The sequence below is a fragment of the Apium graveolens genome, chromosome 6 (assembly GCF_009905375.1).
Source record: "Apium graveolens cultivar Ventura chromosome 6, ASM990537v1, whole genome shotgun sequence".
Lineage (NCBI taxonomy): Eukaryota > Viridiplantae > Streptophyta > Magnoliopsida > Apiales > Apiaceae > Apium > Apium graveolens.
This window is the reverse complement of record NC_133652.1, coordinates 75,596,336-75,619,616: the sequence shown is the minus strand read 5'-3', so window position 1 is coordinate 75,619,616 and position 23,281 is coordinate 75,596,336. Positions and strand designations below refer to the sequence as shown.

The 23,281-nt window shown below is 34.0% G+C and overlaps 4 protein-coding genes across 5 annotated transcripts; 1 reads left to right on the top strand and 3 right to left on the bottom strand.

Moving 5' to 3' along the window:
- Positions 1–1,451: 1,451 nt before the first annotated feature.
- Positions 1,452–7,356, bottom strand: LOC141667380 (uncharacterized). Of its 2 annotated transcripts, none has more exons than XM_074473841.1 (9): positions 7,076–7,356; positions 6,766–6,856; positions 6,543–6,643; positions 5,961–6,086; positions 5,752–5,872; positions 5,560–5,644; positions 3,764–3,877; positions 3,603–3,642; positions 1,452–1,744 (listed from the first exon to the last, which is right to left on the bottom strand). In XM_074473841.1, exons 1-9 carry the CDS (start codon positions 7,250–7,252, stop codon positions 1,592–1,594), a joined length of 1,008 nt encoding a protein of 335 aa, XP_074329942.1. In that variant the 5' UTR covers positions 7,253–7,356; the 3' UTR covers positions 1,452–1,591. The 2 variants fall into 2 exon arrangements, with proteins under 2 accessions (XP_074329942.1, XP_074329941.1); XM_074473840.1 differs by having other exon boundaries at positions 6,742–6,856; positions 7,076–7,353.
- A 3,183-nt stretch (positions 7,357–10,539) lies between these two features.
- On the bottom strand, positions 10,540–13,088 carry LOC141666660 (glucan endo-1,3-beta-D-glucosidase). The gene has a single exon (XM_074472782.1). The coding sequence runs from the start codon at positions 12,909–12,911 to the stop codon at positions 10,740–10,742; it is 2,172 nt and encodes a 723-aa protein (XP_074328883.1). The 5' UTR covers positions 12,912–13,088; the 3' UTR covers positions 10,540–10,739.
- A 655-nt stretch (positions 13,089–13,743) lies between these two features.
- Positions 13,744–17,033, top strand: LOC141664365 (uncharacterized). Its single transcript, XM_074470301.1, has 6 exons — positions 13,744–14,124; positions 14,778–14,900; positions 15,469–15,645; positions 15,725–15,806; positions 16,430–16,494; positions 16,594–17,033. The coding sequence occupies exons 1-6, from the start codon at positions 13,828–13,830 to the stop codon at positions 16,900–16,902; spliced, it is 1,053 nt and encodes a 350-aa protein (XP_074326402.1). The 5' UTR covers positions 13,744–13,827; the 3' UTR covers positions 16,903–17,033.
- Positions 17,034–18,477: 1,444 nt separating this feature from the next.
- LOC141664364 (protein trichome birefringence-like 19) lies at positions 18,478–22,447 on the bottom strand. The gene is made up of 2 exons (XM_074470300.1): positions 21,765–22,447; positions 18,478–19,529 (listed from the first exon to the last, which is right to left on the bottom strand). The coding sequence occupies exons 1-2, from the start codon at positions 22,290–22,292 to the stop codon at positions 18,693–18,695; spliced, it is 1,365 nt and encodes a 454-aa protein (XP_074326401.1). The 5' UTR covers positions 22,293–22,447; the 3' UTR covers positions 18,478–18,692.
- Between the last annotated feature and the right edge of the window lie 834 nt (positions 22,448–23,281).

The following is a 23,281-nucleotide window of genomic DNA, read 5'->3' as shown; positions in this document are numbered from 1 at the left end:
ATACAGAAAAGTAAACAAATAAATATTATTAATCAGAAAATGTATGTGTTTTGTATAACCTAGCATAGTAAAGTGTGTGTTGAGTGAAGTAGTTTTGTTAAACGTACGTCTAATTGGATTTGGGCTAGTAGTTGTGATTTTAAAATAATCCAAACCGTTAATGTACAAGTAATCTAACGGCTCATATTTAGTTAAACCAAAATTTTACATAAAAATATTGCAAAATTTATTATTTTGCGAATTATATTCTACAAAGATCATTATTTCATTCAAAATCTTCAACTTCATACATGTATTGCATGTAAAACATTACAAAATATTTTATTCTACAAAACATGTTTAGTTTGCAGAACATTCGTTCAAATTGCAGAACATACACATTATACTTATTAAACTTAAATGATATTCAACAATTTTAATGAATTAGTGATATTCGTAAAACATATTTACAAAATAGTATATTTGATAGTGTTTTGATTGCAGAACATAGGCGGTCTCCGATGTCTCCAGTAATATTTGGTCTCCATAGAATTTTTCTCTCTATATATATAGTCCGTTTAAGAAATTTTAAAATAATTAACTTACAACTTAAACCGAGTAAGTGACTGATAATGATAAATTGATAACTGCTTATAAGTTATACACGTGTTTGGATAATTTAACTTATAAGTCAGTTTTTTTTTATTTAAATGAACTAAATAAATAATTTTTAAATATAACTATCTTAATTCTTATACTTTAAGTTAGATTAACATTTAAAAAAATAACTTTTAAAACTAAAATTGATAAAAAAAAATAAAAAATAAAAAATAAGTTGAGAAAAAGTACGTCGTTACCAATATTTAACTTATCGACTTATAAGTTAAATAAGTTGATTGAACTTATAAGTTGGGTCGATAAACACTCGTCAATAAGCTGTTGCGAGCTTATAAGTCAATAAGTTAACTTATAAGATTTGTGTTTGGTCCATATATATATATATATATTAAAAATCTTTACAATAAATTTGTAATATTAGATTTTGAAAATGAAAAGAAGAAGAAATGAATAAATCAATAATGTCTACTTCCTTTCGTTTATTTTGTACAATCTGTAAAGGAATTAATTCACCGTTTACCATATATAAAATTTCTTAATCCAGGACTAGGGTTACATTTTTTCTTTTTTGCTTTTGCAACAAACTTCCATTATAAAATCTTATAATGTAAGATTTGGAACACATATCAAAATGACTTTAGTAAAAATGGATGGGCGTCTAGCTTAAAATAACAAATAAAACCAACACTAAACTTTTCCACACTTTTCAACCAATTATTATAAATGAAAAATGGGAGAACATTTTATCAAGTAGAAGATTTGAAATTTGATGATTTAAGATATCTGCTGAATTTAAACATGTCCCATTTCATTGTATATTACTAAACATAAAGATTCTAGACTATGCTTTGATATCTAGAAGAATTATCCCTCTTTATCTAAAATAAATATAGAATATCCAACAGTGACAATTATGGTATTGTTACATCTGTTTTTAGGGGTCTGCCACTCTGTTATACAAGAAAGCCATGCTTTCTATCTTCTTTCAAAACTTTTACCTCAACCACCATCTCTGCACTGCAGAAATTGGACTGTCCAAGAATGGAGCATAGCGATGCACTAATGGAATAACTGTCTTTCCAATCTTAGCCCACACACCCTGATGGTAACCACCAGTGACAGGGACATGATACATGAGTTTTAGTAGCTGCAAGAAAGTATTCAAACATCAGAAATAGTTGCATGATCACCTTGTCCTTCAGTGAAGACGGTAAATTAAATTGAACCTTGAAAAGATAGTTGCAACTCAAATTTCAGTCTACATTCTACAAAAAGATCATAAAGTACAAGGCCACTATGTAAAATGCAACATATATATAGATAACTTTTTATTCTTTTTTCACGAATGGCAATGCTATTCTTAGAGGCGTGCATATTGGGTACCATACAATCTCTTTTCTAACCCTTAACTTCTAGGAAGCACGAGTGCGTGCGGGTGCGCGGCAGTGCGGGTGCGTAATACGGGGATACATAAATTCGGCAAATTTAAAAATATGGGGATTCAGGTGTGGCGGGATACGTCATAATAAAATATTATTTTAAATATATATTATAGGTATATTAAAAAAATTATTAATAAATATTATTTTCATTAAATTTGATTCACATTCTAGTTAAATTAATAAGTTTAAATTATTTTATAATTCCAAATTCAGATTATTTTCTTTATAAAATATTTGGGTCCCTTGTTTAATCATTTTAATTCCATACAAACTGAACTCATCTACACTCAATATATATGAATATAATATTATTGGAATGCGTGCAGTTCAATATGTCAAAACAATATTATAATCAATAGGAATGCGCGCAGGTGCACCCCATGTGACCTTTATTAACTTTCTCCTCAACACACATATACATACACAGCACACTTATATACACATATGAATATCCAAAATAGATGTTGTGACATCGCCGGAGTTGTGACGGTGAACGGCAGTCACGATGAAACGAAACTGGTCGCCTTTCCTCTACTCTAAGAATTCTACTTGGGGCTTGTTATGAAACTGGTGAGTCAGTGATGGTTTGTTTAATTGAAAATCAAACAAAAAAATTACTGATTATGCCCTTCCCGCACCCCCTTTCCCACACTCCAGCGAATCCCTTCTGCCAAATACGGGGATACGCCGCGTGGCGCACCCCGTATGAATCCAGCCGCACCCCATACGCACTTCGTGCGCAGTTCGCCAGGAGGGTGACGCACCCCTGCTTCCTAGCTTAACTTAAAGCAGGGGAGGCATTAAATGCCTAAAGTACGTGGTCTCAAATAGAGATGACTAATTAGTAATTACACTTAGTTTTTTGACCCGTTAATAAGTATAATTTGGCCTCCTAAAAATATTACAAGTGCAATTCAGCTCACACTCAAGTCCTCAACAATTGTAAAAATAAGTGCAATTTGGCTCACGCTCCGCCACCGAGTCAACAAGACAAGGTTTTTGACAATCAGCTCAAATGACATAAAGAGCTCATGACCTAATACCTATGACTCAATCAACTCCCTGCACCAGTTTATCTCCTTTTCATTTAAATTTTTAACTGATGACTGCCTGTGGACTACATTTGTAAACTGTAACTCCTGTTTTGAGATTAAAGTGATGCATGACTACAACTATAACTTATTCAATGATGTGGAAGATGGTGTAGACAGAAGCAACTAAGATAACAAAACAACAATTCTTGTTGTAGATCAACTAAAACAACCAAGTAAATTCAGTTTGAAGTAAATGATGTTGCACCTATCAACATCAGAGCTATATGGTGAATTAGGTGGCTGGAATTGAACTTCACAAGATCACAGCTCTCAACTAAGAAATGACCTGAGCACAACTCCATACCCTTTTACCATATACATTATCATGCAGCCAAATACAGCCACTAGGCCCACTACATCCTAATTCCTAGCTAAGTAGAATAAAAATAACAAAGAGAAAGCTTACTCAAATATTTAAAGGGAAAATTAAAGGAACAATGTAAAACACAATCATGATTATGGAACAAACCTGCCAGTAAACAAATGTTTGTATGATATTCCGCTGCCATCTGCATGGGAAAACTATAAGTCCAACTAGTTTGAAAATAAAAAGAAAAATAGGGAGGGCAATTGAATATCAAAAAAGTTTAAAATAGAATATCAAGGAGATATTAGTTAATAGTTACTTACGAGACAAGGGAGATGATTAGGAGGAATCCAATTCCAATCTCAGCTTGAGAAGAGAGTATGCCGAGGGTAGCTGTGTTTGACTCTACCCACACGCAGGGCTCTTCCAAGTACTTCCTGCAATTACCAAGAAAGTTATATTAATATAAAGTAACTAATGCAAAGTTTAACAAGTCGCCAATGACCAGTGATAACAGATCAGTACATAGCCTAAATGATAGGTCCATTATATTCCTAGGGTTTAGGGTTCGAAACATACTAAAAATCAATTAAAAGATAGCTGTACCGGGAATGCAGATTTTCAGACATACAGACTATGGAGTAATGTTTACAGAAAAAATATTAAAACCAAAAATAAAGAGCATTAACTCAACAAAACAGATCAAGACAGGCATCCTAACTATGTGCATCTAGAGCCGGCAATTTCATTTCGTACACGACACGATAACACGACACGAAAACGACACGAAATAACGGGTTTGGCTTGACATTTTTGGTACACGAACACGAAAGTACACGGATGAATTTAGTGTCGGTTTTGGGTTTACACTTGGGTACACGACACGAAACGAAAGTACACGAAATAAATAAATATTTAAATAAATTTATCAAAATTATTTGAATACATATATTTTACATTAATATTTTACATATAATATGTATATAAACTAGATTCAAATTTAAATTTCATAAGAATTGAATACACCCGACTCCCGAGTCTTTATGACTTATAAACTTAAGACTCGACTAATAAAAATTTAATATTTAAATATATATTTTATTTATCTTTATTTTTATTATTAATTTTAAATTACACGAAACACGACACGAAACGTACACGAAATGAAGGTACACGAACACGAAACGAATCCTTAACGGTTCGGGTTTGGGTTGGGCATTCATGACACGAAATACGAAAGTACACGACACGAAAGTACACGGAACGAACGAATTGCCAGCTCTATGTGCATCTACAAGAATTATAATCCGGGGACTATTATTTTGGCACATCATATTACACTCTATCCACTGAAAATTCTCTAGGACTACCGTTTATCACCTTTCAGTTTTTTAAGGGCATTATTTGATCACATTCTTTTCATTGTATTATTGATCTCCCAAGAGATGAACTAAAAAAGTTACTTCAGATTTATACCATGAGACCATTTTACCGGGAAAAGTATGGTAGAGTTACAGAAAACTGTCCCTGATTTATAATCCTTTCAGACATAGCCTAAGGTTATTATTCTGGGTCATTCAACACTTTTATGTGAAGTATATGGGGATTGACTGTTCAACTTGTCCCATCTTTGGTGTGTTTAGAATTCAAATTTCTAATTGTAAAAAAGATTAAGAAAAAAGTTGATATTAGTGATAAATTCTGATGGGGGGTAACACATATTTGTATGCAAATTGATTATTAAATAATTCAGGAAAACTAAACTAAAGTCTGAAAGTCTAAACTATAGGTCAGACAAAATATGTAAATGAAATTATAATTAGGAAGCTTCTGTTCAGGTACCACCAAATTTAAAGGTAGACATTATGAATCCTAAACAAACATTCTTGCGGAGTAATGAATTTTTATTTTCATTCTAGGTCTAAAGTGAGCTCTTGTTGTGCAGCATTTAATAAATTTGTATATTCATTCAAGGTACGGATTGTGTTATACATGTGCGCGCGGAAACAGACACACGCACAAAGCTTAGTAATCTACCAGCCTGTATTTATTTTGACGGGGCATAAATTAGACATAAATGTATTATCAATAGGACTCCAGCATGCCAAGAGATGGATACCTATAGAGTGAGGAGTGGCTGAATTTTGATCGAAGGAATTTTGCAATTTGTTCAACCGACCGGCACATGACAGGAAGCAGAGCAACTGCAATACTGTGAGTATCAGAACACCGAGTATAAAATAAAAATAAACAAGTTATACATAATTAAGTAAGTCATAGAAAAAGAAAAGTTTAAGAGATCAATCCTGACATTTGAGGGTAAGCTGAGAAGTAACAAAAGGGAGGCAGTATACAAAGTATATAAAATCTTTAGTAGCAATTACTGATTGGAACCAGACTTGCAAAGCTTGCAAATTCCATGCCCTTGGTTTCTGCGAAGAAAGTTGTAATTAGAATCGACATCAACAAGTGTAACAGAATCGAATCATACAAATCTAAAATGGCAGCATAAGAAATTACCCCATATGAAGAGTACAAAGAATATAGAGAAGAACATGCAGTGCCCATCAAGGCTAGTTTATATGCTCTGTCAGAAAGACTTCTTGGCACAAGTGGAAACACTGCTAGCACAGCCACAACAAACACCTGCAGGAAAATTATTTTTGTAATTTTAAAATCTGTTTCTACAATTCAACTATTACAAGTTCCCGAAGGACCTGACCATACTCCAATATAAGGTTCTTTCACTATCTAATTTGGGATTTTAAGAATTCCTAATCAGTGCAATGGAGGTCGCTTGATGGTAAAGTTGCATTTCAGGATATCAACTATAGTACTCATTACTTTCTTTGACATCTAAGAAATAACCTAATATTCTCCCTTCATTCCAAAAAGGATTTTCACTATATAAATGAAGACCTTTTCTATTAAACTTTAATATAAAAACAAGAAAAAGATTTCTAAAAGTCAGATGACACCAAGAGAACATATCTGATTTACAATTTAAACTTAAAAGTTGCTACAAAAAGGTGCATCATCCAACTTTATTTATGTATGTTTAAAGCATTATGTAAAGCATTATGTACTAAAACAGTTAAATACCCAAGCATGGACGGAGAAATTGATGGTTTGCTGATCCAACCGCAAAGAAGTAGGAGGGGAAGGCGCTGCTGGCGTTGGCCCTGGTGCTCTAGTACTCGAGCCTATAAGAAAAAAAGAACTTAAACTTTTAACCAAAAACATCACTAATGGAGGAAATGAATCAATCAGGGTTCTTTTGTAACAGAAAACGTAAAGAAACCTGAGGTACGGTGTCGTGTCTGACCATTAGGAGTGGAAGATGTGGGTGCAGATGGCGGCCTAGTTGAGTGAGAAGAGCTGCTTGTAGGCATAGGTTCAACAATCAAGTCAGGATCCTACAATGACAGTTTACAAAAACACCCTAAATCAATTATTCAATACTAATCAATTGCATATCTACAGAAGACTCTTAAACCTAAAATTATAAAAACCCCCAAAATTTACAGATCTTGAAAAAACATAAAAAACAAAACATGATAATTTGTAATTAAATTAATACACTAATAATATCAATCAAACAACTGTTAATAGATAAGAGTGAAGGGAGAACTAACGATGTAACGCTTGTAGAACTTGCGTTTGTAATGATCGACAACATCGGAGCGAGAAGACAAGTGGGGAGGGATGAGGATGTTGGACCAATAATCAGACCACTTAGGATCGTTTTCATAGTCGTAGGAAGAAGCCGCGATCTTCTTAAGCTTCTGTCTCTCTTCTTCTTCGCCGCCCATACTTTTTCTAGATATCTACAAGTAACTAGAAGGTGCTTTTGTGATTCTGTTTAAGTCGTCTCTTTTCTCTCTCTTTTCTCGGGATCAGAACGGTGTCGTTGCGGTTATCAAAGTTGTACTTGGTTTGGTTTCGTATACAATATGAATAACTCGTTCTTTTTTGGAAAATTACCGTTAAGAATAATATTAAATATCTCTCTCACTATTTCTTAAAAAAATAAAATTATTTTTTTTAAAAATATATAAATTTTAAAGCTGTAAAAGTGTTAAATATATGATCCTATTGGTCTTTCCTCTAACACCTTAAGGTTTTAGATATACTAGTTACTCAACATGGTATCAGAACCCATAAATGGGCTTTCGAGTGAGGGGAGTGTTAAATATATGATCCTATTGGGGTCTTTCTCTAACACCTTAAAATTTTAGATGAGCTGATTACTCAACAAAAATATGTATTTTTCATATTTGATTATTTTCATCATGAAATTTAAATTCAGAGAATGTGTCTTTTTTGATGTTGCAAAAAATTATAATTAGAATATATTTTATGTCTAATGCAAAAAAATTAACCGTCGGTACATCAAGTTTAGATTCATAACAGTAGACTCCAGGAAGTTGTTTGAACAGCGGCTGATTTTATTAGTACAGTATTGGAATTTTTTGTGAACCAGTCTGTCAGTAGGAGTGAGCATTTTCCGGTTCAGAACCGAGAATCGAATCGATCAAAAATTGCGATTCCAGTTCGGTTCTTAACTAATTCGGATCCGGTTCGGTTCTTATTTTTCTAGAAATTTCGGTTCTCGGTTCGGTTCGGTTCTAAACATACTAAAACTGTAAGAACCAAACCGAACCGTATATAAATGAATAAATACAAATATATATATAAATATATGTATATATATTACATATTATGTTTTCCTATTTATAATATTATAATAAATTTTTTAAAAATATGTGATTTTTATTGTATTACTCATTTCTTTAAATATATGGAGTTTTGAATATTTTTATAAATATTTTTCTTCTTAAATATTAGAAAGTAATCGAACTTAAAATAATTTATCACTAATAAAAATCTTATTTTACTAAATTACCCTTAATAAATAATCAAAACTAATTAAAATTTAAAAAGTTTTAATATAAAATAAAATGCAAGATAAATAAATATGAAATAAAAATATAAATTCTGTTCTTTCGGTTCAGAACCGAACCGAAATTTACGGTTCCGTTCCGGTTCTTACATATAAACGGGTCTGTTTCGGTTCTTGAAATATTTCTATTTCGGTTCCGATTCGGTTCGGTCCGGTTCTGAGTCGTTGCTCACCACTACCTGGCACGACGCGGGTTAAAAAAAATAATTTACCTAACTATTAATATTACCACATTCATAATATTATGTGTTTGCACGGTCGGATTTGTTCGATTTCTAGATTAACTGATTATCAAACCGTATGCTTCGATTTGGCCGATTTTTATCTTACAAAAGTCGCCAAATTATTGTAGACGGTTTTTTCGGGTTGGTTCACCATTTGTATAATGTTTCAATTTTCCGAGTTTTTTTAATTGAAAATGATTATACAATTTCAATTATAATAATCTTGAAAATGTTATAAATTTTTAATTTACAAGAAAACAATTTCTATAATCACAAAAATGCAAACACTTAAAATACCTGAATTAAGAATAGAGTTGTAAATTAATACGGACGATCCACTATCTCTATTTATATCTGACTCGAAAATATAATATGTGGCTCATTTCCACTACCGAATCGTTATATCAGGTTGATAAAGATACGGTTTTTGTCGGTTTCGATTTTTATAAGTTTGATTTTTCGGCTCAATTTCAACTTTTTGGTTTTTTTTCTCACTTCCTGCCTTGTATCATCTCCTTTCATTTTGACAAGTATTTCCCACAAATACTACTTTTATTACTTTTGCACATATTTAAAAATTTTGAAAATCGAAATTATTCGAACGAGGTCCTGCTTTATTATTTATATGAGGTTTTTGAATTTATTTAACTGATTTATCGAGAATTTTCGAAAAATCAACCAATTTTTACAACTATCCTCTTGCAATGCAAAAATGAATATTATTGTTATTTTTATTCTTAATTTTATATAAATACACACCAGACTAAACTGTTTTGTCTGGATATATTTTGTACAAATAAACTGAAAAAGTTTGAAATCAAAATTGTTTCTTTAAAGCGTACTTTGTTTGGGTTGGATGGTTCATTATAAATAAACAAAATGTGATTTTTTAACATATAAGCTAATAGATTTTTTTTGCGAAAAAGCTAATAGCAATTTGAATAAACTGATTAGTAACATTTGGTATTATTATTGGTAGTTTCATTTTTCCTTGGTTTGTAAATGCACCTAGGACTAGTAGTTTCTGACATTCAAGTGTGCGCACAGAATAGCACAGGTTGTACAATAATTGTATTCGTTTCCTTGGAGCTTTGGCTAAATGGCATAGTGAAGCTTGATCTGCAGCATCTCCATTTACCAAAATTTGCACCCTGCCATATGAAGTTAAACTATCGTACTCCTCTGGACTGATCAGAATTTATAAGCAATGACAGATATTTTATAAACTATCCTACTCCTGTACAAGCAAGCTAGAAATATTGGATTATAACAAGACATCATACAGAAGCAAGTGAAATTTTCAGTTTTTCACCAGCATCCACTGTTCTATATGGGCAATACTACGATTAAGAGACAGCTAGTTAGCATTTTACTTGCTGCATTTCATATATCGTATTAACATAAACAACATATGACACTTTAAAAGTTATGTGTTTTAGCCCCAGTAGGAAGTACCAACAGTCATGTTAACGGATCAGTGAATATTGTCACATACACAAATTACGAAAATCTAACATCATCTACGGAGGTATATTGCCAACTTTATAAGTGTACTCCTTTAGCCGGTTCTATTGATAACCGTTAATTGTGATTCCCATAAAAAATATCCCCAGGGGGATTTAATGAAAACTATGTCCACAGTCCACTCATATAATATTGACATGTTATGAAGTATATTGTCATATAGACTGCACATATATATCAAACGTAAAAACTTGGCCAAAAGATAAATTATAATCAACAAACTCATATTATAGTTGATCCAGATTCAAAATTTGAGCAACATGTGCCAGAACTCAATATTCTACAGCCATATGCAAGGTGTACCCCTAACATATTCCGGTACTGTGCTGAAGTAGTTAACCAAGAGTCCTGGCATATAGATAACGATAGGATATTATGCTAGTAAGAATGCATGACAAACCATTTATTTATTTATATTATGTATAATGGATCATACTAGATAAAAACCATAAATTAAACAATATTTAAAGCAATGACAATACCATTTCAGTCACCAATAGAACGACCTATCGCGTACATCAATAGTACAAGTACACATCGATCATTTATAAAGCCCACTAAATAACTTTGATCTGAATGATGATTTGGTTAATGACAGTAGTGATTATACCAGCAAGATCTCCCATGAAACCCCTCTTCTTCTTCATCTTTACTGTGAACCCACCACAAGAGATTCGTAAGTGAATTCCCATCATCGTACCCATTCAAGTGTCTTATTTTTTCTAAAGCAGCATATTTATCATAAATCCCTTCCAAGGCATACACAAATCCCTTCCACCCCTCTCCAACCCCTTCTCTAGCTAGAGCTGGTATTGTCCATCCTACAAGCTCCCTCGCAAACTTCACATCAGAAAATAAAACCTCACTAATTGGTAGCAGTGGTAGGAGCTGAATTCCCAGCCTACATTCTTTCCAATCAGGTGGTGCAAACCACAGCCCACTGTCCCTCTTGTTGGCCCATAAAACACCGACTACCCTGTTCTCCCTGGTGAATTCTTCGGGATACATATTATCTCCCTCCCTCACATGCCACCAAGTTTGTGCTGACTGAATCTCCAATGCTGAAAGTGTTGATCCAATAGTAACAAGATGGGTATCTCCATAGGCCAAACCCATCAAAGCAGCTGAATAATAACCATTCACTGCCTCACTTGTGCTCTCCTGATTCCGTCCATCTGCAAATTCAGTCAGCCCTCCAGCCCAAGAATGCAACTTCCACAAGTCAAAACATCTCAGACGAGGATAATTAGAATTTGCTCTCCTTCCTAGATTCATAAAGTCTGCCATTAGTGTATAAGCTTGTGGCTTAAACTTCCTTCCCCAAGCAGGGTCTATCTTTGCGAGCACTGCAATTCCATACAAAAAGTACCCAAGATGAAAATGGTGATCATTGTATATTCCAAACCCAAAATCAGCTCCAGAATCCGTAGATCCTTGTTTAGTCACAATTCCACCCCATTTCCCATCGTACAAGAAACCATTGCCCCCAAAAGTCCCATTTAACCATGGTTCAATTGCATCCTTCAAAAACTTCTTTATTGCTGGAATGACATCCGGATAACACACCTCTTCAGCTATCAATGCAAACCTCGCTGCCCTAGCCACCAATTTCCCGTAGAAATAGGAAGATGTCGTTTCTATCGCTGTAGCATTCAGACCTTCAACATCTTTCCTGAGTGCAGCATAAATTTCATCATATGATTCCTCTTTGACACCTTTGATCGAATGCCAAGTAACAGAAACAGGATCAGTCTTCAACTCCCAAGAATTTCCAACAACTCCAACAAGATCCCCATCAATACTTTTGTATTTAAAATTCTCTAAAACCGTAACACAACCATTCATTTCCAAGAGTTTAACATGTAACGGATGAGCTAGCATCAACAAATCTCCCCATCCCTTTTTCTCCCACTTATACTCCAAAGAAAAAGGCTTTGTAAACAAAGCATCACCACTCACCGGATAACAAGAACTAAATCGATCAAGAACTTCCTCACACTGACCATTCGACACAACAGCAATCCTAATAATACCCGAAAAAGCACTAGAAGTGATCTTATTAACATCATGACTCAATTTAATCGGCGAAGAAGCATACAAAACCCAAGTCTGATTATTATTAAGCTTAACAGTATACTTAGTTCCAGAACTATTCAAAATACAATCAAGAATTGCATGAATAGTAGAAATCAAAAGCTCAACACCATTAGTAACAGCAAAAGTAACAAAAGGGCTACCTCTGACAAGAAAGAATCTGAGATTACTTGAAGGAAGATCCAAAGTAACACTTAAATCATTAAATGAAGATATAACATGTTTAGCACTTGAGTCAGGATTATTCAACATAGAAACAGTAAGATCCAATATAAAAACCTGGTAAAAGAAAGCAGAGTTAGAAAACTGAGAAGGGTAACAAACAGAAAGTGATGAAAGTGAAGATTTGATGATGTAAGGGTGAATATATTCAGGCTGATCACCATTCTTGAGCACAAAGTTTTGAAAAAATGAGTTTGTAGGCAAAGGAGTTGAGAGAAGATGAGGTGCAAAGAAAGCAGAAGGGTCAGGGAGGATTGTGGATTGTACTTTTGGGAATAAGAATGGTTGGTTTGGTTGTTTGTGGTGGTGCAACGGCGGAGACATGGTGTTTTCAGGTGGTGGTGAAGGAGGGTTTGATGGGGTTTGTGTTTGCTTAGGCTTTTGAGGTTTTTTAAAGGGCTTGGTGGCTATAATCTTGACTCTTCTTCTAATCTTTTTCAACATTTTAATAATGGGTAAAAGAGTAAAGTAATGAAATTTAATTAATTAATTAATGTAATAATTTAGTTAGGATATAATGCAATTTGAAGAAGATATTGCGGAGAAGTACAAAGAAAGTGGTTAGGATGTAGATAGGATACAATAGTCCTGGATAATTTTGAGGAGGCTGACCAGGAGGAGTTGTTGGGGGGTTTAAAGAGGAAAAATGTGAAGTAAGATTGGAGGAAAAGATGGATTTAAATTGAAGTTTAGTGGGGCTAAGGCAAAGGGGGTTGGTTTGTGTGAAAGAAAGGAAGAAACTTGTTTTCATGTGTTGGCACATAGGCAGGTGCCTTCTTGACACAAAAATATCACTTTATTTAGAAGCTGACATCAGAATACAAAACTACATTCTTCTTTTATAAAAAATAAATAAATACAACAATAACATGTTTTAAAATTTGGATATATGAATATAGAGTTATACCATTCCAATAAGTTTTTCTTTTTAATATGTGTATCTAAATTAATTTGGAGTATTAAACATGATTATATATTTCGAAAATTAAAATTAATCAGTTTCAATACCGATTTCTGATTTATCAAATATTTTATGAAATATGTATCGATTTATCGGTGATTTAATAAATCGATCAAATTTACGATTTTTAAAATATCGGCTTATTTATTGATAATTTAGCGGATAGGTCAAAACAATTTGACTTATTCATCATCGATTTATCAATTATTTTTTGAATACGAATATTAATTATAATAACAATAATCAAAATAGAAAATCTATTCCAAAACTAGATATACTTTTTATTTGACCAGTTGAAGATGAGATCCGACCCGAATAACCCGGGTTGACATCTAACACTCGACACAAACACAATGACAGAAATTCTGGTACAGAGAGGAGTAAAAACCAAGTGAAAAAATGGCAGGTTTGCTAGCGTGGGCAGCAGATGTGGTTAGAAAAACAGGTGCAAGCGACGAAGAACAAGACGACGTTGCTTTAGATTCAATCCCCTTAATTTTCACTCCTGATCAACAAAAATATGTGAGAGATTTGGATCAAAAGGCCAATTCACTTACTCGTTCTATTCAAGATTTGCGCCTTAGACTTCCCCCTCCTGATATTTCTCAGCGTCTTCCTCATTTACACGCTCATTCTATTGCATCTAATGCTGCTCTTGCTCTTCAACTCAATGCTCATTCTGCTACTAAAGAACAGGTCAGGCTTTTCTTGATTTTGGGACTCTTTTGTTTGTTGTGATTCTTTGTTTTTGTTTGCAAAGTTTGGATCTTTTTTTGTTTTTCTATGTGGGTTTTGGATCTTTTTGGAGAATGAGGTGATTTGTGTTTGATATAAGCTAGAAATGTTAGTTTACACACACATATATTGCAATGTTGGTTTTTTGGTGCTCTGATTACTATAGAACAGGTTATAGGTTAGTGTTTTCTGAAATTCGATATTTTTTTTTTTAATAGTGATTATTTGTTTCTGATTGCAAAGTTCGCAACTTTTTTTTGTTTTTCTATCCGGGGTTTGGATCATTTTGGGGAATGAGGTGTTCTTGATTTGATACAAGCTTGTAGTAAGTCACACACACATTGCAGTGTTGGGTGACCAAAGAACGTGCGAGGGTTTTCTTGGATTTGGGTATTTAGTGTTTGATTGCGATTCTTTATGTGTATCTACTGATTAAACAAAATTTGTTTGTTGTCCTTTTCATTTTTTGGATCTTTTTAGACAAGGAGGTGTTTTGTTCGAATTTCTGTCATTGTGATTTGAAACAAGCTAGAAATGTGAAGGTGTTTTGTTCGAATTTTGAGTCTTTTTCTTGCTTTGATTAGAAGATGGGGAAATTTTCAATATTTTTGTAGGCACAACTAAGAGAATTTGCTTTACAAGAAGAAAATGAAGCCCATCTACAGGCTATATCGACCTGCGAGAAGAAGATACAGGATAAATTGCAGGAAGCAGATTTTCTTCAAAATAAATTAAAGGTTAGAGCTTTACTACCAGGATTTTTATATTAAACAGAGCATATTACCAGTGTAATTGGGTTGTTTGTTTGGTCCAACTCCTAAGTGCTCAAATTTTTTTGCATTTCATATAAATGCATTTTTAATGTATTATGTGAGGGATTATATATTTTGAGTTCTGAGATTATGCTTTCAAGTGGGACCAATTTCAAATGTAATGTTTTGTAGGATCTAGATCCTGGTCATTTATTAGCTTACGAAAATAATGAGGATCAAATTATAGAACATTATATTCGGAAGTTTCTGTAGTTTCCTGCATTTTACACATTTGATTTTCGTGTTTAAGGTTTGCGGACTGTGGTCAGGATCATTTAGGTAAAATGTGGGTTTATCTACAATGGTTGGTGCTTATATCTACGGAAAACTTATGGTTATCATTCCTGTGGTTCTTTCCTTCCAGAACTACAAGTTTAAATATTACGCCTTGTGTCTAAGCTGTTTGCACATGTTTCCTCCATGTATATGTATCTGTATCTCTTGTTTTAAACCTGCGTATTCATGCGACATCTTCATAATGCATACTAAACAGGAGATGGACGTGGATGAAAATAATCTGAAGGCTGAGCTAGAAAATGTTCAAGCTTCATTGGATGCTGGGCAATCCAGCGACATGAGTGATTCCGCAATTGAACCTCAAGTCATAGTAGAAGCTAAAGAGGATACAGAAGCTCTTCTTGAAAAGTTGGATAACAAGAAAAACGAATTGGTGTGTTGAACTTTTGTCTTCAGTGTCGATCATTTGCTCTTGTTTCCAAGTTCACTTATAAAATTGTGGATCTTCCTAGGGCTCAATGGAACAGATTGTTGAAAAATTGGAGACTAAGTGGACAGAAGTACAGGAAAACGCGCTTAAGCAGCCTAGGCCAGGTACCGTGCATCATCACTGTGTTTGTTTGAGTTGTTTGAGTGTGTGTGTATATGTGTGTGTGTGCGCGCGTACGTGTATATGTGTGTGTGTCTCTCTGTGATAACAAGAAGGTTTCTAATCATCCAGGGCCTTTTTTTCTGCCTTTTCCCATGTAGATAGTCTTTATGATGCGTAGCAACTTACCTGGTTAAAAATGGCATATGATTAACAGTGAGATTAGAACATTGATAAGCAATGTCTCCAAAAACAATATTGATGACAAAGTATACCTCTCTTTCCTCTGTTGATGTATGTATAAAATAAAATTGTGTTGCTGCTCCTGCTAATGCTAGGTCTGCCCTATGTTTACTGCCTGTCTCATCGTATATCACAAGTTATTTAATTACTTCTAATGTTGGCAATTAGAGAATAAGTGCTTCATAAATCTGAGTCTCAGAATATGCATTTGATTGTTTTTTTGCTGGTCATTGGTAACATATGCATGTGAACACCTGAAACTTTCCTACTTGGTTTTAAACTTTTAAGACTTATGGTAGTCGACGCATGATTATTTTTTAAAAGATGTTCTTGGTTGACAATGAATGTGGTAATAATATCATATTGGGTAATGATGTATTTTCAGCTCAAAGAGAAAAAATATTGGATAAACAGCTTCACAGCCTTATCGAGCAACTAGCATCAAAGCAGGTTTGTAATTTTTATAGCTTCATCAGTTTTTTTATTAGGTGTACTCTGTGGTTACAAGTTGAGGAAGTATACTTATGGTCTTCCCGTCATTCATGTCAGGCCCAAGCAGAAGGATTGGTCAATGAAATCCATGTGAAGGAGATCGAACTAGAAAGATTAAATGGTTTGTGCAGGCGAATCGACACAAATACTGCAGAGATGAATGCTGCCAGAAACAGGTATAATAACAGGGTAAACTCTCAAAAGGGACCACTCTATTCAGATTACATTGTTGATCCGTATGACAAGCCTCCTTATAATGCAAGTGGCCGAGTTGAGAGCCTGCAGAGGCAAATGCTGATGAGGTCAGCTTTTGTGCTGTATATTTTATTGCTGCACATCCTGGTATTTATCAAAATATCTTTTTAAAGGTCTACTTACGATGTAATTCAAATATATTGGTTGTCCTCAGAACTGGATCAGCTTTTTATCAAACAATGATCTCCAGCATGTACATACTACGTACACGTTTCAATTCTTAATAATATATTATTTGACTATATCTTCAACTTTAGCATTCATAATGTCTGAGCTCTTGTTTGCTTGTTCTCAATTTCCTATCACTGCACTTTATATCCCTTTAGCAATTTTTTGTCTAAAAACTTGGTTCAACTTGATGTGTGAGTGTATAACGTATTTTAGCCACGTTAAGGTAAAAAAAAACAAGACCCTTCTTTGTCTGCACAACGTTTTAATAAAGCTTCAAATTGCTTCTTTAAAAAGTTCGAATTTATACATATATTAGCACCAAATAAAACCAGTAAATTTTCAAACTTAACCAAAAAGCTTAACTATTCGTTCATTCAGTTATTCTTAGCTCAGCCTTCAATTTCTCAAGCTTGAGACCTTTAGATCTCTGGCTGTCTGCACTACATCTTCTCTTTATCTGTGAACTTACCCGACAGTCCTTCAAAAATGTCCAAAATATCTTTACCTGCACACTTGGCTATTTCATCAAAGTATACCGGTTTCCCCCAATTCTGAAGCCTTACTTATTTCCTCTTGAAATCTGAGGTTGACTTGATCCACCACTTCGTCAGTATCAACCTTGTATAGCGTTAGGTTTTGCGAAAATTTCAAGTATATCGAGGGAACTGGATATGCACTTTGCATCCCTTTTTCTTGTGCAAGGTAAAAAGCATTTGATATACACTGATTTTTGGGTTTTGGAGAACTTTAAAAAGGGTATCTGGAAAACAATAATATGTTGAAAAGATTAATGAAAGTCGTTTGATCTGGGTTTTATAATTAGGGTTGTAAGTGCAACTGATTAAGAATTTGGAGCAAAGTAAATATTACCCTACTACTAATGCACAAGTTCACGTTATCTTGCATCATATGAAAGTAGATCTGAAAATAGATTTTACCTAAAGTGGAATTGGCTTAAACCTCAACTCTGCAATAAGTTTGAACATGGTGTGTTCAGATTACTGGAATAATTGGAAGCTTATATTCTAGTGCTCCAACATTGACTTGAACTGCTATTTTTTATCACACACACACACATCATACAGGCACACAGCTTCATGTTAAGTAGTCTTGCTTTCCTACAGTTAGGCTCTTTAAATTCCAGTCCCAGTTCTGAAAATATGATAGCGAGTTTGTTTAATGAAATATTGGTCCACTGGAGTTATTATTGTCCATAAGGGTCTTGAAGGCCATTTGCATCATTTACTATCCAAAATTGGGATGTTTTCTTGGGGAACTTATTTTATCATTTTCAAGTAAGCAAAGGAAAAGTGCAAAAAACTAAATAATGGGACCAAGAAGACCTTTACTCATTGTGTCATTGTAGAACAATAGAAGTCTAGATTTAATGGGAAAAGGTTTTACATCAATTTTCTGATCTGGTACAATACTTTCTTTGTTCATGTTTCTGCATCTGCACTGTCATAATTTATAAAATGTTTCTTTGAGAATTTTAGTATGTGGGAATTGCAAATAGACACTACCTAATCACGTCTAGTACTTCTTTATAAAATTTTATGATGTAATGTTTACAACAAGTTCAGAACTTTTAGGAAAAAACAATCAATACAAATAACCTCACTCAAAAGCTCTACAAGTTAATGTATGAAAGACAAAACTGAAAGCAAAACAGTGGAATAAACCTTTTTTCCTTTTCCTCCTATTGTACATCCTACCTTTAAACAGAATCATCAGTGGAACTTGAATCTACTTAGTCCAATGTTGTCCTGCTTCGATTGTAGCTTCTCTTCATATGTTCTCCGGCCTTCTGTCTTCATCACCTGAAGCAATATATCACTCCAAGTATCAATTGGTCCCGGTAAACACCAATGTACACAATCGTTAAACAATGTCGTATTTTCATTTGGCTTGTGACCATATCTACCAGGATGACCATCTGGTCTTAACAACATGGCCGGTGTCAAATCCAATAACCTGAATCTTTTTCCTGTTTTCTTGGCTTCTTGTTCTGCAACCTTAAATTCCTCTATTTGTGTCATGTATATTTCTAAATTTAGCCCGTCCATGCTTACCTCATTGCTCTTGAACGGTTTTGTTCGTACACAATCTCCACCATCGTTCCAGCTCCCGTTTTCAAAATGCGTTGGCGAGTAAGTCCTTAAATATGTCACGCCCTTAAAATTTTTTAAGCTATTAATCGCTTTAAAAGCAGTTCTGAATGCTTTTTTGTATCCGAATGTCATTGGATAATCGGTTATGTTCTCTATCTGACAAAATCTGCAGCCAACTATCCGACCCTTTTCGTAGTAAATACCAGGACGGCTGAACCAGTGACCAGCATTGATGATCACGTGATCAAAATGTTCAATCCGAGATGTCCATTTTGTATCGAATTCATCAAGGTAGAGGTTGAAGAGGCCAGCGTGAGTTGAATCATTAAAATTTGCTTCTTCTGTCTTCACTAAGAAGGGTGTCGAAAATGTGGATAATGTAAAATTGTAACTCACATATTTCCACCTTATAAAATTTTGATCTGATGTGTATGAATTCTCGACAGGAAATTCCACCTGCATAATGTGAAGGAAATCAGATTGTTGATGTATTTCACAAAAACATGTAGCTACTGTCCTATCATCGAAGATAAAGAACTTCACCTACTAAACCCAGTATGTATACAGTATAATATTAAAATATTGTGTCCATTATTGAAAATCTCTTTCTTTCAGTGCTCATCAAGTCATTATAATCCAATCTGCAGCTGCAGCATTTCTCTTGGGTGGAATTTGTCATTAAAAGACCAAAAATTCTAGAATTCAGTCCCGGAAAAATGAAAAAACTCCTCACCCAGTCCATATTAATAAGCTACCTAACAGGTCTGGGTTTGATCCTCGCTTACCCCTTACCCCTTACCCCTTACCCCGTGGATTTATGAGAACAATTTACTAGAACATATACTCATTTATAAGATTATATGTCATATTTGTCAAAAAAATAGATACCATGAAGATAAGCTTTTTGTGTATATGTACTTGTATATTCATTTGGACAGCCATAAACAGTTGAAGTAATCTTATTCTATCAACCAAATTTTTGGCATGACAATGACGAAAGATTAAAATAATAATATTATTAATAGTTTATACATAAAAAAAACATAGCAGTAGTATACACAATTGCTCATGACAGTGGCACCGGGAGAAGGTGAAAAAGAAACAATAAATGATATAAGAAACTAACAAGAGCCCGAGAAAAACAATTCAGTTGTGAAGACTTATTCATATATCATCATCCTCAATTATTATTATTTCAATAATGTCATCCTCAGTCTCAACTGCTCAAATGTGTACTTAAATGTAGGGCCGTCAAAAAAATTCGAAAAATCCGATATTCGTTCGAAAAATCCGCATTCATATCCGAGAAAAAGCGGATATTATCCGTATCCGAGAAAAAAACGGATATTATCCGTATCCGAATTCGGGATACTCGAATCCGAAACTAAATACATAAATGATATTTAAATTATATAAATATATAATTATATATAATTTAAAATTTATTTTTTTAGTTTATAGTGTGTGTAAATGTATTAAATAATACGTTTATACAAATTTTATATAATTGTAAACATACTTTATACATATATAAATATATTATTTGTATTTAATCGTAGAAAATGTTCTATAATCATCGTCAAAATGGTAGGGGCAACAAAAAAATTCAAAAAATCCGATATTCGTCCGAAATATCCGCATTCGTATCCGGAAAAAAACGGATATTATCCGTATCCGAAATAAAGCGGATATTATCCGTATTCAAATCCGATGATTGTGGATGCGGATACGGACCGATATCCGAATTATCCGTTTGACAGCCCTACTTAAATGTGTACCGAACCGACGTGCACAACTTCCCCGGCCGAACCTATAAATTAGACCGGACCGGGTTCAAAAATATGATTGATACAGAGAACACTTTCTAGGAAAAACAGAGATAGATAGAGGAAAATAAAGTAGAATATGATAGTAGCCTCATTTTCAAGTTTTCAGACTTGGCCAACTCTTTACGCGTCCCAAAGATTCATGTGCAAATGTTCGTTTGGCACTAAAAAATGTGATGTGCCATGTACACTTCTGGCACTTTTGCACACAGTAACATTCAGAAAATTGTAACAATGTCACTATCATATTTCCACCTAAATCTCGCCTAAATTTCCCTCAAGTCCCTCCCTCAACTACTCCTTGATGACTTTACCAGCACTTGCGCTTAATCAAATGCCTTATAAACTCTTCTTGATTTAAACATCAAATCTAGTCTCTAAACCCAAAATATATAATTACATGACTTCTACATCTAATATCCTTTTCACCAAAGTCATGCTTTAATGTTTTCAGGCATAATTAGCGCCGCTAATTAGTACCAATCATTATTATTGATAGGCCTACTCCCGACATTATGTTCATACATTAATTTGACCAAACATTTTTAAAGATCACAAAGTAAAGAGTAAAGTTCCTTGGATTACCCATTGAAACCGAAAACACGAGAATTAATTTCTGGCCATCGGACTATATATAAATGTGTGTGTGGCTAAGATTATATCGAACGTGACAAGATTAAAGTGTACTAACTCGAACATTTTTTTTTCTAATTAATTATACAAACACACGTCAGGACCTGAACTCTTGACCTCCCGTGAGGTGGACAAGATCCCAATCACTACAACAACCTTTTGTTGGCTACTAAATCGAACTTTTGCCTAACAGAGAAATCGTAAAAATGTAGCAAGGGATGGTGAATCGTACCGGGGATAACATGCAGATTAAAGATTGCAACTGGTTCCGTCCAAGTGAATCACCGACAAAAGTTAAAGACTTATCTCTAACAAGTTCAAGAAACTGATAGGGGTTAAATCTGGGAAGCTCACACTCATCAGGTTTCCATTTCCACTTGATATAGTCCAAATCAGGTTTCCCATACTTGACACAATTTTGATGTTCATGTATAGCCCAACATGACTCATTTGTGTAATAAGGCTCATCATGACTCCTGACCCACTCTCCTGTAAAAATATCACAATCTTCATGCTCAGTGATCACAATGGAGGTGATGTTGGAATGGTCTGGTGAAGTTTTCGGAAACGGAGATTCGGGTGAAGGGCTTTCCGGGAGAGTTGGTTTAGTTGAGGAGAAGGTGTGGAGAGGGTAGTAGAGAGGGATGAGAGTGAGGAGGAGTAGGGTTGTGGTGAAAAAGATGATGAGTTTGGAGAATTTAGAGTGGTATTTGTTGAAAGGGTTTGTGTGATTTGTAGTAGTATTGTTGTTGGACTTCATTGAGTTTACTGGGAGTGGCTTGGGGATTTGGGAAGGATTTATAGGATTGACAGGAGGACAGGGTTAGTTATAGCAAGAAACCTAGCTAGCACTGAGATGTGTCGGTTGTGGTTGGATATTTGGGAAGTAAATTTGTTCACATCTCTCACTTTTTATGGGCACGGACCTCGGTGGTTTGTTCACCTTGCTGCCTTGTAACTTGGTTTGTAATTTTTCTCTCGGATACAATTATATTCTTCTTTTTACAAAATTTGTTCAATCAACTAAAACTTAGCACACTTTTTTTAATGATTCACGATGGTGCCACAAATTATAAATGAATGAAAGAGAGATATCGGATTTATAATTTATTGCACATAATTTTTTCACGGCATGGGATGTACGGGCTTGTTGTCATGGGATGTACGGGTCTGTTTACATGCACCTACTTAAATTCAAATGACGATTTAAAATCGAATTTAAGACCATCGGATGATAATTTCCTAAATTTCCATATTGTTATCACGGGTGGATCTTAGCCTTTCAATCTTTCATTCTTATATATCACCAATAAATTAAATTGATAGAGAGAATAAAAATGAAATCCAAACATCAAAATATGATTAATAATGTTAATAGGGTTACACCCGCGTATCGATGAGCAAATAAACGAGTACAAGGTAATCTTAACAGGGATACAATTCGAGGGCGCGGAGTGAATAAATGAGTAGAAGTTTGTGTATTTTTAGAGGAAAAATTATAGAGGGGTGATCGTATTTTATACCAATTTTCAAAATAGTGGTCAAATTTTCAAATTCTTAATATAGTGGCCAACTTTTTTTCTCATTTTTCGGAAAAATAGTTGTCGTTCCCATTAAATCTTCACTGTTAATTAATATTTATAAAGCGTAAATTATATAATGATGATTATTCTTCACACCTATTTTCAAAATGGTGACTTATTTTTTGAATTTTTAAAATAAAGCGTCTACATTTTTGAATTTTTAAAA

Coding starts and splice junctions, on each gene's coding strand:
- LOC141664364 (XM_074470300.1), bottom strand. CDS start 22,292: ATGAAGTCCAACAACAATACTACTACAAATCACACAAACCCTTTCAAC. Junction 19,530..21,764: donor TAATCTGCATGTTATCCCCG/GTACGATTCACC, acceptor CACATTATGCAG/GTGGAATTTCCTGTCGAGAA.
- LOC141666660 (XM_074472782.1), bottom strand. CDS start 12,911: ATGTTGAAAAAGATTAGAAGAAGAGTCAAGATTATAGCCACCAAGCCC.
- LOC141667380 (XM_074473840.1), bottom strand. CDS start 7,252: ATGGGCGGCGAAGAAGAAGAGAGACAGAAGCTTAAGAAGATCGCGGCT. Junction 5,645..5,751: donor TTCTCAGCTTACCCTCAAAT/GTCAGGATTGAT, acceptor ACAGTATTGCAG/TTGCTCTGCTTCCTGTCATG. Junction 1,745..3,602: donor AAACATTTGTTTACTGGCAG/GTTTGTTCCATA, acceptor ACTTTCTTGCAG/CTACTAAAACTCATGTATCA.
- LOC141664365 (XM_074470301.1), top strand. CDS start 13,828: ATGGCAGGTTTGCTAGCGTGGGCAGCAGATGTGGTTAGAAAAACAGGT. Junction 14,901..15,468: donor TTCTTCAAAATAAATTAAAG/GTTAGAGCTTTA, acceptor CATACTAAACAG/GAGATGGACGTGGATGAAAA. Junction 16,495..16,593: donor AGCAACTAGCATCAAAGCAG/GTTTGTAATTTT, acceptor CATTCATGTCAG/GCCCAAGCAGAAGGATTGGT.